At 37.6% G+C, this 16,303-nt stretch overlaps 1 protein-coding gene across 14 annotated transcripts in view; it reads left to right on the forward strand.

Annotated features, from left to right (window-relative positions):
- Nucleotides 1–16,303, forward strand: part of IKZF1 (IKAROS family zinc finger 1) — a 133,699-nt gene that overhangs the window by 30,974 nt on the left and 86,422 nt on the right. For all 14 annotated transcript variants that reach the window (XM_072598145.1, XM_072598153.1, XM_072598144.1 and 11 more), the window contains exon 3: nucleotides 2,982–3,101. In XM_072598145.1, the coding sequence (XP_072454246.1) occupies nucleotides 2,982–3,101 (120 nt within the window). The remainder of the gene's footprint in view (nucleotides 1–2,981; nucleotides 3,102–16,303) is intronic.

Here is a 16,303-nt window from a genome sequence, read left to right on the forward strand (position 1 = left end):
TTGGTCTCAGTCTACTCATCTGGGAATGAATTAGATGTGTATTAAAGACTTTTCTGGTTCTGTATCCTATGAAACTATCTAAAGGTTTTTATGACTGTGAGTATTGGAGCATCCTCTTTCTAATATTTTAAAATAATAGTAATTGACACATAACATTTTCGGGCATTAGGAATCACTTTCTAAAAAAAAATTCTCTCAACAGTGCTAAGTGGGTCCATTGGGTTACTGCACACAGTAGTCATTGTTTCTGGGAAGACTGAGGCTGGTGAACTGCATGATTTCAGGACTTCTTAGCTACAGTAGGGCTATGGGATATGGTGAACCTTTGCAAGTAGAAAGCCATCAGGCTGCCTAAAGAAGGGCACACTGCCAGGTTTGAAAAGTGGAGCAGGTTAAACATTCTTTGCCAGTCAGTATTGAGATCAGATTCATGAGTGGCTTGCTGTACTTCCAGCCCAAGTGAGCTAAGGAGACCATGTCTCAAAAAAATTAAATTCAACAAACACTTAAGTGCCTACTATTTGCTTTCATGAAGTAGTGTAGAACAAATATCTTTCCCATTCTATAGATGAGAAAACTGAAGCATAGAAGTCAAGTGGTTTGTCTAAGGTCACAGTCACAGAGTAGCAAATGAAAAAGTTCAACTAGAACCCAGACCACTTGACTTTCCTTTTATTTAAATACATTGTCATTGCCTTTCAACAACACAGTCTTTTAGCATGAACTCCAAGAAGTGAGGCAAGAGTATTTTATTTCAATTAAAACTTCAATATTCTGTACCAAGATGGATGGTGGACTTTAAAGAATACTTTAGCTGGGTTGCAAATAGTGAGTGCAGGTAATGACTTATTTTGGAAAAATAAGATGTAGTGACATCAGTATATAGATTATTATTTTACTACTTGCCTTTCTACCCAGAGTTTTTGAGAATCGTCTTGAGTTTAAGTGGATTATGAAAGTAGCTGGTACTAGTGGCAGCCTAGTTCAGAGCAAGGACAACATCTTCTCTGCCACATCTTAATGTTGATGGATCTAACATCTCAGAATTTGTGAGTTCAAAGATAAGTCAAACTTAACTCTAGCACCCCAGAAATAGGAATGTTTTCTTCAATATCTCAGCAGAGGTCCATTAAATATGTACTTGAAGATTCTCAGAACTCACCACCTACTAAAGCAACCACTCCATGGTTAGATGTTTCTAATTTCATTGGTCTTAATTCTGCCCTCTGGGACCAACCAACAAAGGGTTAACTTCTCTTCTACATGACATCTCTTCAAGTACTTGAAGGCATCTTCAAGTCTTTTCTGATCATCTTCTCTAGCCTAAACATCTGCAGTTCCTTCAACTGATTCTCTTTGAGCATGGTTTCATATTTCCTCCCCATGCTGGTTGACCTCATTAGAGCGCTTCTTTGTTTGTCAGTGTTCTTCTTAAAATATGATGTGCGGACTGAAAGAGATACAAACTGACCAGGGCAGAGTGCAGTAGAACTCTTGCCTCTGTTATTTGGAAAAGACAGAGCACATCTAGTTGATGCAACCTAAGTTTGCATTACCCTTTTGAGACCAAATTCTTAATCCTTAATGAATATGCAGTTCACTATGCATCATCAAGACATGCATGGCACATAGTAGGGCATAATACATCAAGTCACCAAGCATTTATGAAACACCTATTACACACATCAGACCCTGTGCTAAGCACTGAGGATACAAAGACAAAAATAGCCTCTATCCTCAAGAAGCTTCCAGATTAGTGGGAGGAAATCACATAGAAATAACTGAACAAGTAAGACAAATACAGGATAAATTGGACATAATCTCAGAGAAAACATTAAAATTAAAGAAGACCATGAAAGCCTTCATGTAGAAAGTGAAATTTCAGCAAGGAATTCAGGAGGTGCAAATGACAAAGAAAAGCATTCTAGGCACAGGTAACATCGAGGGAAAATGCAAGGGATGAATGGTCTTGTGCAAGAAACAACAAAGTGACCAGAGTCAATGGATTGTACAATTTATGGAGGAGAGTAAAGTATAATACGAGGAATGGACTAAATATTGAAGGACTTTAAAGTCAAATGTACTAATAAATGCCTGATGTATTAAAATCCCTCCCATCTTTTTCACATTGAACTATTTTCCAGGCAAGCCTTTCTAATTCTAATTTGCATAGTTCATTTCTTTTCAATCCAAGTGTTAGAATTTACCTTTATCCCTGAAATTTTTGTCTAACAGACTTAGTCCATGATTCTGGTCTGTCAGGATGTTATTTTTTTATCCAAGTTCTTTCATCCTGTACATCAGATATCCCTTGATTGCTTCATGTCATCAACAGATTTGATGAATATGTCTTCTCCAAGTCGCTGAGAGAAATACTAAACAGACTAGGACCAAGAGAAGAGTTCTTTGGCATTGCTTTAATGACCTCCCTCCAGGCTGATATTGATCCTTCAGTCACTACTCTTGACTACATTTTTTTAGTTTATATACAAGGAGACTTTTATAGGTTGTGTTGTATACATGCTTTTTTATGAAGTAGTATATGCAACTCATAAGCGAGGCTATTTTGTTTTTCCTTTTCCTATTTCAGAGACTGTCAATACTATAAGGATTTATTTGAAAGGCAAGGTATTGAGCAAAAGGACATAGCTGTATAGAAAGGAGACTTGATAGCATTAGATTACACCTTTCTCCACTCTCCTTTATCTCACAAATTAGCTTAGATTGCAGGGCTATAATAAAGTTGTGTAACTTGAAAAAGCTACGAGACTGGTAGCTTTTTGGTAACATAGCTTTCCTTCTTAGGATGTCTAACTGAGTTTCCTTAAGAATAAGGAAGCAATATCCCATGGATATCTTGCTATACTTTGTATAGTGAACTTTTCATGGCACAAGCCCAGGGAGGCTCTGTCATTGGGAATGTGCCAATCTTTCAGGCCGTGACCAGCCACTCTAATAGAGACTACTTTTTATCTTCTCAGGAAAGGAAAGTCCTTCAGTAAGTGATGTACCTGATGATTCAGATGAACCTATGCCTGTACCAGAAGATCTTTCTACCACTTCAGGAGGACAGCAGAATTCTAAGAATGAAAGAGTTTTGGGTGAGATAGTTTCCCTGCTATACTGTTCTCATGATACTTTTTTTAAACCATTACAGAGTTAATCCTAAAAATTCTCCTGTCTCTCTTTCAAAGGACAATCATTCCTTTTCCCAAAACTCTCTCCAAACTAGTCTATATATGCAGCCAAGAGTCAAAACTTTACTTCATAGATCAGCATATTACAATTTAGAATATTTTCCCTGGGAAATACTTTGTGGAAGGGTTAGGGATAGGGTGGAATCATGCGTACAATCTGGGAGCTGACTTGCACATGAGAAAATTTTGATTTTGAAAAATATGATTTAAGTAGCACGCTTTTGGACTCTAAAATCACAGTGGAAAAATCTCCACTGCTCAGCACATAACTAATAGAACACTTTTCAGAATGTGTAAGATAAGAGGTCATAAATCTAGAGGTCATACAAAGGCAAACTTCAGAAATTTGTGACTCTTAGGTAAGTGATCAAAACTTAAGGCAGTATCATCAGTAACACCAAATGATAAGAAGTCTCAATATCATACTGAAAGAATTTCTTAAGATATTATGATATTTTCTCATCTGCCATGAAAAGAACATCACCAAGAGAATCCATTTCCTTCTTGGGTCCTTCTCTGCTAATGAACCACATGTAAGTGCAAAGAAATCCAACCTGGTACAGATGATTTTAGGTTGAGGTGTATCTAAAGCAATAATAGTCACTAGTAGGTCATCTGGCTGAAGATAAAAGCCTGTTAGGGTGTGATAAAAAAGATTTTAACATTGATCATCATTATATTTTAAATTCAACTTTGCATCATTTCCATCATACCAGCCAAGAGCACAAACACTTTAGACAGTTCTCACTGATGTAAGCGGACTATTCTCCAGATGTCTACTAAAAGTAATTTTTTTATGAAATGCAGATTTGTCCAAGAATGTGGGAGAGGGAGGGAGACAGGTTGACACATGGCTCAAGGACACAGGGAAAGGGACAGAGAAGCAAGAGCCAGAGGAGGAACAGTTGGGGGTGGGGTCAGCCACCGGGGGGCCAGACTTGAACCAAGGAAGAATTTATGCTGGGCAGACCCATCAGGGTCTGCCCATACGCAGTCAGGAGAGGACAGGTGACAGGCACAGATATGCCTACTAGCATGCAGAGATGGAAGACAGACATGGGGGGGGAATGGGGGGCTCACTAAGCAGATGGTCATAGTAGAGCAAAGTTTCTCTTAGCTCCAGAGGTCTTAAGCAAAGCCCCCTACTAGGGGGAATGGGGTGAGGTAGGATCCATGTGTATTCTTCTGCGTTCATGGATGGAGTTTTTTTAGGATTTGGATGGGGTTGGAGGTTGAGGAACCCCAAGTGAAGGGGCAGGAGTGGAGACAGAGGACAGTGTTGTACAGAAAAGTTAACATAGGTGTGGTTTTTGGGAATGTGGATTTCTTTCAGAATTCCTTACATAGAGTTGAATTTGCATAATGGGAATTTAAATAAAACAAGAACTGTCTATATTTTATTATGACTTTAGAATGAAATAACTAATTAGTCATGACCCTATCCCATAGTAGATATCCTTCCCTCCTGCTACCACACTGAAAGACAAAATCAGAGCAAATATTTTCATGGCTGAGAAACAGAAAGGGGGAAGGATGAGGTTCCATGGCATTAATATTAAAGAGGTAACATGCCACAGTAAAAAAAAAAAACTGCATTTGGAATCAAAGGACGTAGGTTCAAATCCGTCGCTGTCTCATACTCCTGTGTGATCTTTGGCAAATCAGACTCTGTTAGATTAAGTTTCCTCCTCTGTGAAATAAGGGGGTTTGAAAAGATGATCTCTGGGATTCTTTCAACTCTCAATCTATGATCCTCAGTTAAAGGGATTGCTGAAATCATTCAAGAAAGCTAAATGATATGAGGAAGCCGGAGTTAAGCAAAAAACATGTGAATCCTATTTTTTTTAATTGGTCAACAGTGAGATGCAGGCATTTATAAATAAGCCCATTTGTGTACTGTTTTATATTTTATCTGGATCCAAGTTCTACCTTAGACGCATGAGGGCTATATGATTCTGGGCTAGTCATTTAATCTTTCAGTACTCTAGATCACTAGTGTCAGACTCCAATGGCTGGGGTGCCACTAAAGCATACGTGAGGGACCCTGAAGGTTGCATATTGACTTAGCTACATATTAATGTTATCCATGTTTTATTTTTTTTAGTTATTTTGTTAAATATTTTTCAATTTTAACATCTTAATCTGGTTCAGGCAGCACTCGAGAGTGGTGTAAGCCATGTGCAGCAGGCAGGTAGGCTATTTGACACCTCTGCTCCAAGTAGCTCTCTAAGACTGAGATGTAGAGAAGGTGTCAACCTGTATTAGTACCATTTCCTCACTTGAGAGTACCCAATACCAAGGAAATCACAGGTCCAATCTCTATCTCTTTAGACACCTAAATCCATTTTATGAAACCTTTAAAGAGTAAGTCTGTTTTTCTAGCCCATAAAGTAATTGGAATGACTTATGTCTAACCCATGCAAGGATCCAATCAGCATAGAGTTGAGGACAGTCATTTATTGGAGGGTTTGTTTTAAGCATGGAAATGTGCTCTCACTGTTCAAGGCCAGCCAGCCTTTTGAATGATATATTTTTTACTTTTTATTTCTATTCAGCCAATGCAACTCAATTATATTTAATAGTTTCATTCTGCTCAGCCATTCGGGAATTCATACTTTTCATAAAGTTGGTCATCAGGTTTTGAACATTAAAAACATTTCTGGGTGTGCTTTTACTTTCTTTCTTTCTCTTCCTTCTTTTTTCTCTTCTGTCTCTGTCTGTCTCTCTGTCTGTCTCTCTCTCTCTCTCTCTCTCTCTCTCTCTCTCTTTCTCTCTGTCTCCCCCTCTCTTTTACAAATAATGGTTAAAGTAACACTGGATGGCAGTTGATGGGTCCATCCTTGTGCTTTTTATCTTAATTAGTGCAAACTGCAGCTCATTTATGCTTTCTCATCCTGTGATTTTTATCCCTTTAAACAGGTCCATATTAGATATTATGAAGAAAATGATATTTTAAAGTATAGTGCCAGGGAAGAGAGGATCTGGACACATGGAATGGTAGGAGGAAATAAAGTCTGGAGTCCACAAAAGCAAACAAAAAAAAACATGAATGGCAGATCTATGGAAAGAAACCAAGGAATAGGAGGACATGGTAGTATGAATTTGAGGGAGTGATAAAGAGAAGCCAGAGGATATTAAGAATAAGAGACAAAAGGATAAGAATTAGAGTTCACTGAAAGAAATTAATTTACAAGAAATAAAATTGGATAAACCAGTCATTTAAAAAATTGGTGAACTAAACACAGAAATATTTTAAAAATTCCAATTTAGAGCAAAATATTAGGACATCAGATTTTTCTTCCATGTAATGATGTAATACAGGGAAAGCAATAAAATCAATAAGATATCTTGAATACCAATAAAGAAATGTAAACCATTTTCAAAGGAGAATCAGGGTCATTAATATCAGAATCCTAGAAGTATAAGTTTTAGAGCTGGAAGATATATTTGAGAAGGATTTGAGTTGGATTTGATAATCCCACTTTCTCGTTTTATGGAAGAAGAGAGGTTTTGATTTGTCTCAGATCATATACTGGAGTTTGAACCCAAGTCTTCTGCCTTCAAATACAGATTTTCTACTCTACTGAACACTCAAGCTTGATCCATGACTTCAGAATTTACTGGCTAGATGAACTTTGGCAAATCATCAGATTTTTTTAATTGGAAGGGACCTTGTTGATAAAAATATATAGATAAAATAGTGATAAAATAGGATAAAATATTTTATTCTTGTGAAGTCAGTTTTTTGAACCCATGTGAGTTGCCTAACCTTATTAAGTCTTAAATTCCTCCTCTGTAAAATGAGGGAAATAATACTTGTACTACCTACCATTCAAGAATACTGTAAGAATAAAATAGATGACAAAGTACAAGTAATTTATACTATGAAAATGTAAGCCATTATTCTTATTGGAAAAAGCAAGAAATTGTCAGAATATGGAAAATAGCTAACAATCAGCAACTCAATTTGCTAAACAGAAAGGAAATAGAACATTAATCTTTTAATATAAAGGGGCGGGGGGAATACCTTCTCAGTTTGAAGGAGAGAAAATTGTAAGTAAATAGCACCAAAAAGGTTAAAGGTTTATTTTGATCTGGACAAAGTACTGGAATTTCTGTCCTTTCTTTGAAACTTGGAGATGTGTGACCACACGCAAATGATTTAAACTTTTGGAGCTTGTTTGCTCATCTGCAGAATGAGGGAGTTGATTGCTAAGGTCCCTTCTAGATCTAAATGTCTAATTCTGTGATCACATGAGCGAAGAACCAAAGGCAGAGAGAATGGAAAATTAAGATGATATCGAAGACGAACCAGTGAAAAACTAAAGGTTTCATTGATACTCAGTGAGCTCATATGCAAAATCAAAGTCATTTCAGAGACACTGGTTGTCATACTTAAAGATCTTATAAAGAATTGGGTAAATGGAATAAAACTGAAAGAAATTGGACAAAGTCTTGAATTTTGATGGAAGTAAACCAGTATCATGTTTATCTTTTAAAGGGGGCTAGGAAGATCCCTTAAAATTATATGAAAGATTAACCCAGACAAATATGGGGGCAGAAACCTGGGTGTAACAATCAGCCACAACTTCAGAAACAGAAGATATGATCAATATGTTTTTTTCTTTCTAGAGGATTTGATCAACATAGTTTATCTTAACATTGACAAGTGTCAAGTTTTGTCCTATTTAGATAAATACACTGAAGTTTGGGGATTAGAACCACCTAATTGATGCTAATGGTTGGTGTCTGTACATACTTTCTTGGGAGAAGCTGTGTTAGAGGGAGGATTTGATTGATGGTAGGGTTGGTAGAACTTGTATTGAAAGGGGGTTCAGAACACAGGGAAAGCTAGATTGGAGTCTAAGAACCACAAAGTGAAGAGATGGAAAAAAGAGGCCTACAAAAAAGTCAAGCAAAGTGTTTATTTATGGCATGTGGGGAAAGGAAGGCTGAGAGAGGGTGATTGTTATAAAGGAAAATGATCCATTGTCTGTCGTTTTTAACCAAGTCTGCACAAGAGAAAAAGGTGGTTTATAGTGCACCATGATGGATTCATGTCAGATGCAAAGCATTGCCTGGCAATGGGAGTTAGCTGCTCAAGACTGAGGTGGTCATTTATATTGGATTGGATCGGAGTGGATCAAATGAAAAATTTACTAATTATGACTAAACAATTTCTTTTCCTCATGTTAAAAAAGATTCTTATGTATTTAGGTGGTATATGTGTGATATTGTCTGAATCAAGAATTAGTGACCCTTTAGGCATCCCTGTTAGTCCTAAGTTTATTCATCTTTCATAATATTTACAATGTAAAATTAGAATATATGCTTGATATTATCCTGAGAACTGTTGGACTGCAGTGGGCATTAGAAGAAAATTACTGATTAGATATCACTTTTTTAAGCACAAAAAGAAAATGTCCGTCTAAAAACAAAATCTTCAGATGTTAGCTGACAAGGACTCAACATTTTCCTAATAGAATAAAAAGGGAAATTATAGGAATAGAGTGGAACAATATGGATGTGAGATGGGCTAGTGTAGTAAGTGTATTCAACCCACTGAATATCGAGGAGCTGAGTTTGAGGTTCAGCTGTGAAATGGTAACCTTGCACTTCACCACTCTTAGCCCTTTTTCTTCAGCATAGCTGGGGAATTTGAAATGGATAGTTGTGAGGAAAGTGTTAAATTCATATAAAAGTGAGCTATTACAGTGAGTCAGCGTGTGTGTGTGTGTGTGTGTGTGTGTGTGTGTGTTTTATAAGTATAGTATAGGAGGAATCCTGACTTCTTGGATAAATAACTGACCTCTAGTCCAGAAAATTTATCGACCTTTGGCACATACTGACTCTGAAATCCTGTGCAAGTTACTTGGCCTCTCTTTATGCTAGGAAACTCAAAGTCATCAAACAGTTGTATAAACTATACCAATGAAATTACATGTAGATATGTGTGTTATTTATGAATGTATATTTGTACTTCATTATAACACAAAACAGAAATCTCCCCAGTCTCCACATGTCCTGCTGAATAGAGTGATTTTTGTGTTGAGATGGGCATTATTTTAACTGTGGTAAATCACCCCTTTCCGGAAGTTTGTATAGCTGGTCATCCCATCTTGCCAGCTGACATTCAAGAAGGCTTACGGTTCTTCTCTAGAAGTAGTTTCTGAGAGTCCTGGAAGACCCATGTACCCCCATTCCCATAGTTTTAAATTAAAACTTGATTTATCTTAACCAGAGTAAGAAAATACAAGGAATGATATCAAGATTTTGTTCTTGGGCGAGCAGAGAATTGATAGGGGGAACATCCGGAACATTTTGTTTTCTGATCTCTTCAGGAAAAGAAGAAATACATAGTGGTACTGAAATCTCACAGCAGAATCAGAAGTTGTAAGAATATCAATATATTGGCTTTCCCTTCAACTTGGGTCTTTTCCGAAACTATTAGTTTGATGAATGTAGCCTGGATGCAGTGCAAATATCTGTTGTGTGAAACACTTGTACTACATAGTGGAGAGGGTTACAAAGAAAATGCTAAGCCCCTGGTGTTTCAGAATGGAAAGAGAAAGCCCTGGGCTTTGGCTGCATTGGAGGGAGAAGAGCAGCGCGTTCAGCTGTGTGGCTTGTGAATACGGATACTGAACCTGCTTATCTAATCAGCAGTTAGAGGAAGTTGCCTTTATCTGTAAAATACATCTCTTCTGCTCCGATAAACCCAGTTCTAGCGAGGGAGAAAGCATTATCTAGCAGGATCTCAGCAGTGGCTGCAACAGAGATGAAACATGTTTCAATCCCAAGCCTTCTCAGCCTATGAGCAGGCAAAGGCCTGGGGGGGAAGCTTGAAGACAGTACTTTGCTGAACTTTAATCCCTTTTAGGAATAGCGGAAAACACTGTCTGAGGATGTTAGGTTTACCTCCTTTTTTTTCATTCTTTGCTCATTTCCATCACAGAGTTTTTGTAGGCAAGGTCTGGAGAAGGAAAAAGAAGTAGAGCTTGGCTTTTTTCCTTGAATTCCTCAAAATTTTTATTTAACATGATTTTTACATCATTTGGCATTTCCACATTACATTTATTTTGCCTCATAATTATTGAGAGATAGGTTTTTCTTATAGATTTCATCTTGTAGGGAATTAAGATGAAGCACAATGAGACATACATTTTGGCATAACTAGTTTTGTGAATGCATTGTATTCAAGCTACTTTTCATAAGGAAGCCCCCTTTTATGGTGGGGTGGGGAGTTGGGGGGAATCATTCTGATGTAAAAAAAAGAGAGAGAGAGAATAAAATAGCATCAAACAATTTTAAAGCAAGAGTTTCCAAAGGCAGCACAGACAAATGGAGGGTTTTTTTTAACTATCATGCTAAATTTAATGTATACTTTTAAAAATATGTAATAAAGTCCAGTTTCATATTTTAAAAAAAGATGAGAAACAGAGTGATTGAATTATCTACAGAGAACATGAGTAAGATAGAGAAGATTAAATTTTAGCATCATCACTGTCTCTAAATATATTAATTTCACCTGGTGGCTCACCCTGACTCATATCCAGGCCCAATCACATCAATTTTTAAAATGTAAAAGTTATCAGCAATCCTGATATTAGATGACTATGTGACCAGTCTGGGAATACCGAGAGGGATTTCAGAAGGATTTATGGTGGTTTGAAAGAGAGAATATTAAAAAGACCTCTTCTGAGGGGGCATCCCAAGATGGCTTAGAGAAAGCAGAAGACCCAGTGACAGCAGAGGGTCAGCGGGCACTAAGACTGCCCCAAGCCCACAGCAAGCATGCATTGATTAGCTGCTGAATTGTCCTTTAGTCACCACTGGGATAAGCCACAATGAAAAGTTAAATAAAAGATTCTAGAGCAAATAATGTTTTTATGGTTTTGAAAAATCTAATAAGGTTTTGTATGGTCTTTTACCTTCCTTGCCTTTTTTCTGGTGTGCAAGCTGAATAAATCCCTCTTCTACCTGCTACCTGTGTGCCCATAAGAAAGTTACTTAACTAAGCCTTGGTTTCCTCATTTATAAAACAGAAATATTAGACTAAATGATCTCGTGTCCCTCCTAGTTATAAATTGATGACCCAGTGATGCTGTGATCCTTATGCATTTGAAAGAAAGAGAAATTCTTTGTAGACCAAATTTTCCCTCTTTCTGCCAAATGAAAAATATACTTAAAAGTAGTTGTCAGCAGTTGGTCAGGGACTATATTTAGATTTTCTTTTGTTATTAGAATACTCTAATCAGATGAGGAAAATAAAGTCCAAAGAAGTGACCTGACCAAAGTCACACAGATAAACAAACCTTGTCATCCGTTCTGCCTCCTCACAAAAATTCAGGTTGTATATTTTTCAACTTTAATGCTTGAGGTAAAATGTATTTTTAAAGGTACAGTCTTTGGATTTGGTTAAGGCTGACAGCACCCCATAAATTCAGTGACTTCTTTAAGTGTCAGCAGTGTTCTAAGAACTGGATTAATAATGAAAATTACCATAAATTCCTCATCGAAAGCTTGGCTCCCCACCCAAAAAAACGGACCTTTTTTCCTTTTGTTACATTTCCAACCCCACCTTCCACCTTCATTTTGTTTACACAGAGGTTCATATTTAGAACATTAGTTCTGAAATGTGACCTATTTTTATCCTAAGAGGCTTACTCTTTGTTCAGTCTTGCCCTTTACAACTTGCCTAAAATATAAATCTTTAAGAAAAAAAGTAGCAGGAAGTCATATTTTGAGTTTGTAATTTTAACTTGTCTTCATTTTATTTTTCCCTCCATTTTATCAACATGGGAATCATAGCCAGTTTGGTGTATCAAACAATCACCAGACATTCCGCTAACTTTCTTTCTAGTGGGAAGTTGTTTCAGAAAGAAATGAAGTGCACACACACACACACACACACACACACAACACACAGCATACTCAAAGACTTTTGAACTGCGGTTTCCAGTTACCACCTGTCTTCCTCTCTGGTCAGGACCTTTTCTGGTTTGAAAAGTACAATTATAACCCAAAAGACATACACACACGCACACGCACACACACACACACACACACACACACAGAGGGAGAGGGAGAGAGAGCTTCCCCATTTTCTTTCATGCAAAGTAGAAAGTTTTAAACTGGAGGAGCCTAAGATGATCACCCTGTAAAGTTTCCTTCAGTGTTTCGTACTCCTAAGGCAGCAACCCTTCACAGGAAGTTATACTTGGTCCAGAGTGTTCAATAACTGAGTGGTGAGTGGTTGAGTCTGGCTACTGTCATGTAGGAGATAAGCCTAATTTTGTTCAAGGTTTTAACAGGAACTGAATTTCACAAATGACCACAGAATATCTGCACAATTTTTTAAACCTCTTTGCCAGTTAGGATTTGTGGGATAACAGAAATTTATCACCAGCTCCAAAGGTGTGCTTCAATGCATTTTGAAGGTCCTGACAGCTGCATTGCAAATTGAAAAGGGAAGATTTTGTGGGCAGTTATGTAGAAGAAAAAAAAGTTCATTCTTTCCTTCCTCCTCTCCCTCCCGCCCTCCACTTCCATCCCGGCTTCCTCCCTCCCTTACAGGAGAACAGTTTTGTGAAAGGACTAAAGAATGGGTCCAAATTGTCATTGCTCCAAAATGTCACAAACTTGTAATCTTTTACATCAAGTAGAATCTCCATTCGAAGGGATAGAGTTAAAGTCGATTAGTTCTTTCATCTTTTACTGTTGTTATTTTATTACTATTGGGTTTCAACAGAGATAGGAATTTTTTTACCTTATTTTGATGTCTTTCCAGTGATTTGATTTCAAAGACTGTTTAAGTACGATCAGAATGAAGCCTGCCTGTTATGACAACCATATTTCACTAGGCTGCATATGATTTCGACAACATACCTCTATTCCTGCAGTGTCCCTAAGAAGATGGAGTGAGTGGTAAAACACCTTTTCAGATGAGCACTCCCCACATCGTTGTGGACTGAAAGTTATTTCCTCCTGATGGCTGTTTAACTGGCCCTTGTGAAATGAGTTTGGATTAAGTACCCCCAAGGGGCAGTTGTTTATATCAGAAAAGTCACCGTTTGGGTTGCCAGTAAGTAAGTGACATCCTTATGGTTTTTAAACTAGAGAGGGCATCATTGGAATGGAAATAGAAAATAAACTAATTTTTAATGGCTTCAGGTGTTCTTCTGATGTCATTTATCCCCTACATTTACTCCCTCATCCCATTTTGGTAGGATTAAAACAAACGAGAATTTAGCAGGGCAGAAATAAGCAGTACCCTACCCCCAGCTGAATACAGGGAAACGCTGCCAGAGTTTAGCTGGAGAGATCTTTCAGAGACTGGGATGGGGTGTGTCTTTCCAAGGCACACTGCCAAGGGAGTACTTCCCCCATGGGGGTACGTGGCTGCAGGCTACCGATTTCCAGTGAAATCACCAGGGAGAATGCTTCCAGGGAAGCACTGAACATCTCGGTTCCTTCCCCCAGGAGGCTTTGCGTGATATGTGGAAGGCTTCCAAGATAAAGAACTTGTTTCTTTTTTTTTCTCCTTTACAAAGTAGATTAGGTAATTTTCTCATCTGTTTCAGGACAGAAGTAATTTTATTCTTTTAAATAAATCTTCCTAAGTAAGATAAATACTGTTGTCATCTTGGAGGCAACTATATTTCTGTATTACTATTATGATTATTAGAATTGAGGTAGACATTTGGCTACTTTTGCTATATGTTTATGCTGGTTGTTGAGAAAAGCAGCAGTACAAATAGGGAACTGACATGGTTGCTTGGCATGTACGTGCCCCATGATATCTGGGCCAAGGGACGTGGACTTGGTGAGATGTAGGAGATACTTCCTGGTCCAGCAACATATATATTTGGCTTTATCCACCATGACGACAAGTAAAGCTTAGTGATGTTGAGAATGTTGTGTGGCTTTAAGTGTAATGGCTTTTTTTGTAAACCTGAAAGTGAAATATATATGTGTGTGTGTGTGTGTGTGTGTGTGTGTGTGTATAACTATCTTCATCACCATTGTCAGGATTCTTGTTATGACTTAAACATTAGAAGATAAAGAAGCAAAAATATAATTCTGTGATATAAACTTCGTACTCAAGTAAATTCACCTGTTAAGAGTATGATTAATATCACTGTTAAGACATTCTAGGACTGATTTTTTACCAAATTTTGTAGCTTTGCGTTCTCAGGATATTATCAAAGCATATTTTTTTTTAAAAATTAATGATTTTTCATCTATTTTAGGATTTTCCCCTGAAGCTTCTTGGGGGCAGGGCATGAACTTTGTTTTTAAAATTGTATCTTGATAATTGTGTTTCAATAGAATTGTTTTCCTTTGTAATCCTATGTATGCAAAGTTATACATTTAAAAATATTATTCTGAAAAGGGTTCCAAAAAAAAGGCTAAGAACCTCTGCTCTAAAGGCTTAGAATTTAGAACTTAAATTAGCTTCCTACTTTCTCAGTGTGTTTGTGTCTGTCTCTGTAGCTTTCTCTGCCTCTCTGCGTTGTCTGCCTCTGGTTTTCTCTCTGTGTCTCTGTGCCTCTATTTGGGTTTCTGTCTCTGTTTTTGTATTTGTGTCTTTTTGTCTCTGTATGTTTGTGTCTGTCTCGGTCTATCTCTCTCTGGCTCTCTGGCTCTGTCTGTCTCTGTCTGTCTCTGTGGCTCTCTCTGGCTCTGTCTCTGGCTCTCTGTCTCTGTCTCTCTGTCTCTCTGTCTCTGTCTCTGTCTCTCTCTGTCTCTCTGTCTCTCTGTCTCTCTCTCTCTCTCTCTCTCTCTCTCTCTCTCTCTCTCTCTCTCTTTCTCTCTGTCTCTCTCTCTGTGTGTGTGTGTCTCTCTCTCTCTTTCTCTCCCTTTCAATCTATCTCTCTCTCTCTCTGTCTCTCTCCTCATCTCTCCCTCTCTCCCTTTCTCTCCCTGTCTCCCTCTCTTTCCCTGTCTCCCTCCCATACTCATATACTTGAATGGACATATACTCTGTTCTAATCAGGCAACCTGGGACTGAAGCCTGTTTTTGCAGATAACATGCGCAGAGTCCTTGGTTCAGTCCCTGTTCCCTGGTGCCTCAAGTTTAAAATGTTAATGATAATAATATCAGACTCTTTAGCACATTCCTGTAAGATTAGCAAAGCAATTAAATACCTTCCAGAGTTTCTTAGAAAAGTACATTCAAGATATTCTAACAAGGATTTTTCTGAATGTATATGACAGTATTAGAATTGGACTTTTGGAAGGAATCGTAAAAGCTGGACAGTTCTCTGAAAAGCTCATTTAACTTCACAACGCTTCTTTCCCAAACGCTGTGACAAAGAAATGATTGAACCTGTTTTTAAGCTTTTTTTATCTTTAATTTTTGCTAGATTAGATCTTCTGAGGCCCTCCCCTCAACCGTGCCATAAGCTTTATTGTAAATAGCTATGGTGCCATACATTTTAAACTACCATTCATAAAGGTATTTGATCAAATGAATGCTAATGAAGTCTTAAACACTGAAGCTAAATTAGTTCTCAGAAGATGTTACTAGCCTCATTTCTCACAATAATTGGGTAAATATCCTGTGCCAATAGAAAAAATCTTTAATTTCATTTATGCGTTGGATTATAGGACATACTACCGGAAGACACCTTAAAAATCAGCTACTCCAAAACTGTCCTTTTTACAAATTAGAAAACTAAGGTCTGTAAATGTGAAATGACTTATGCACAGTAACAAAGGCAGGAAGAAGCAGAATCCAGATCCCAGCCCAGGGCCTCTGACCCCAAATGCAGTACTTTTTTTCCTCTAGTTGAGAACATCCATGAACCTTTGTAACAGGTGAGAGGCAGATATTTTGGTGGACTAATAAGTCACTTTTTTAAAACTAGTTGTCAAGAAACAGAAAACCACTCCCTGGTAGGCAAAGCCCTGTACATTCCAGAGAAATGCTACTAATCTAGGGAAACAGAGGTAGCATTTACAGCAAAAATAAAAAGATGGTCCTCATCAAAGCTAAAGAACAATTTTGCAGAAATGGTTGTGGAGAACCTTTTAATAACTTCCTAAAAGATGCTGCAGAAACTGATGAAGCAATAAGGAGCTGCAGTTGAGGAGAGTGACTT

This window comes from Notamacropus eugenii, chromosome 3 (assembly GCF_028372415.1).
Source record: "Notamacropus eugenii isolate mMacEug1 chromosome 3, mMacEug1.pri_v2, whole genome shotgun sequence".
NCBI lineage: Eukaryota > Metazoa > Chordata > Mammalia > Diprotodontia > Macropodidae > Notamacropus > Notamacropus eugenii.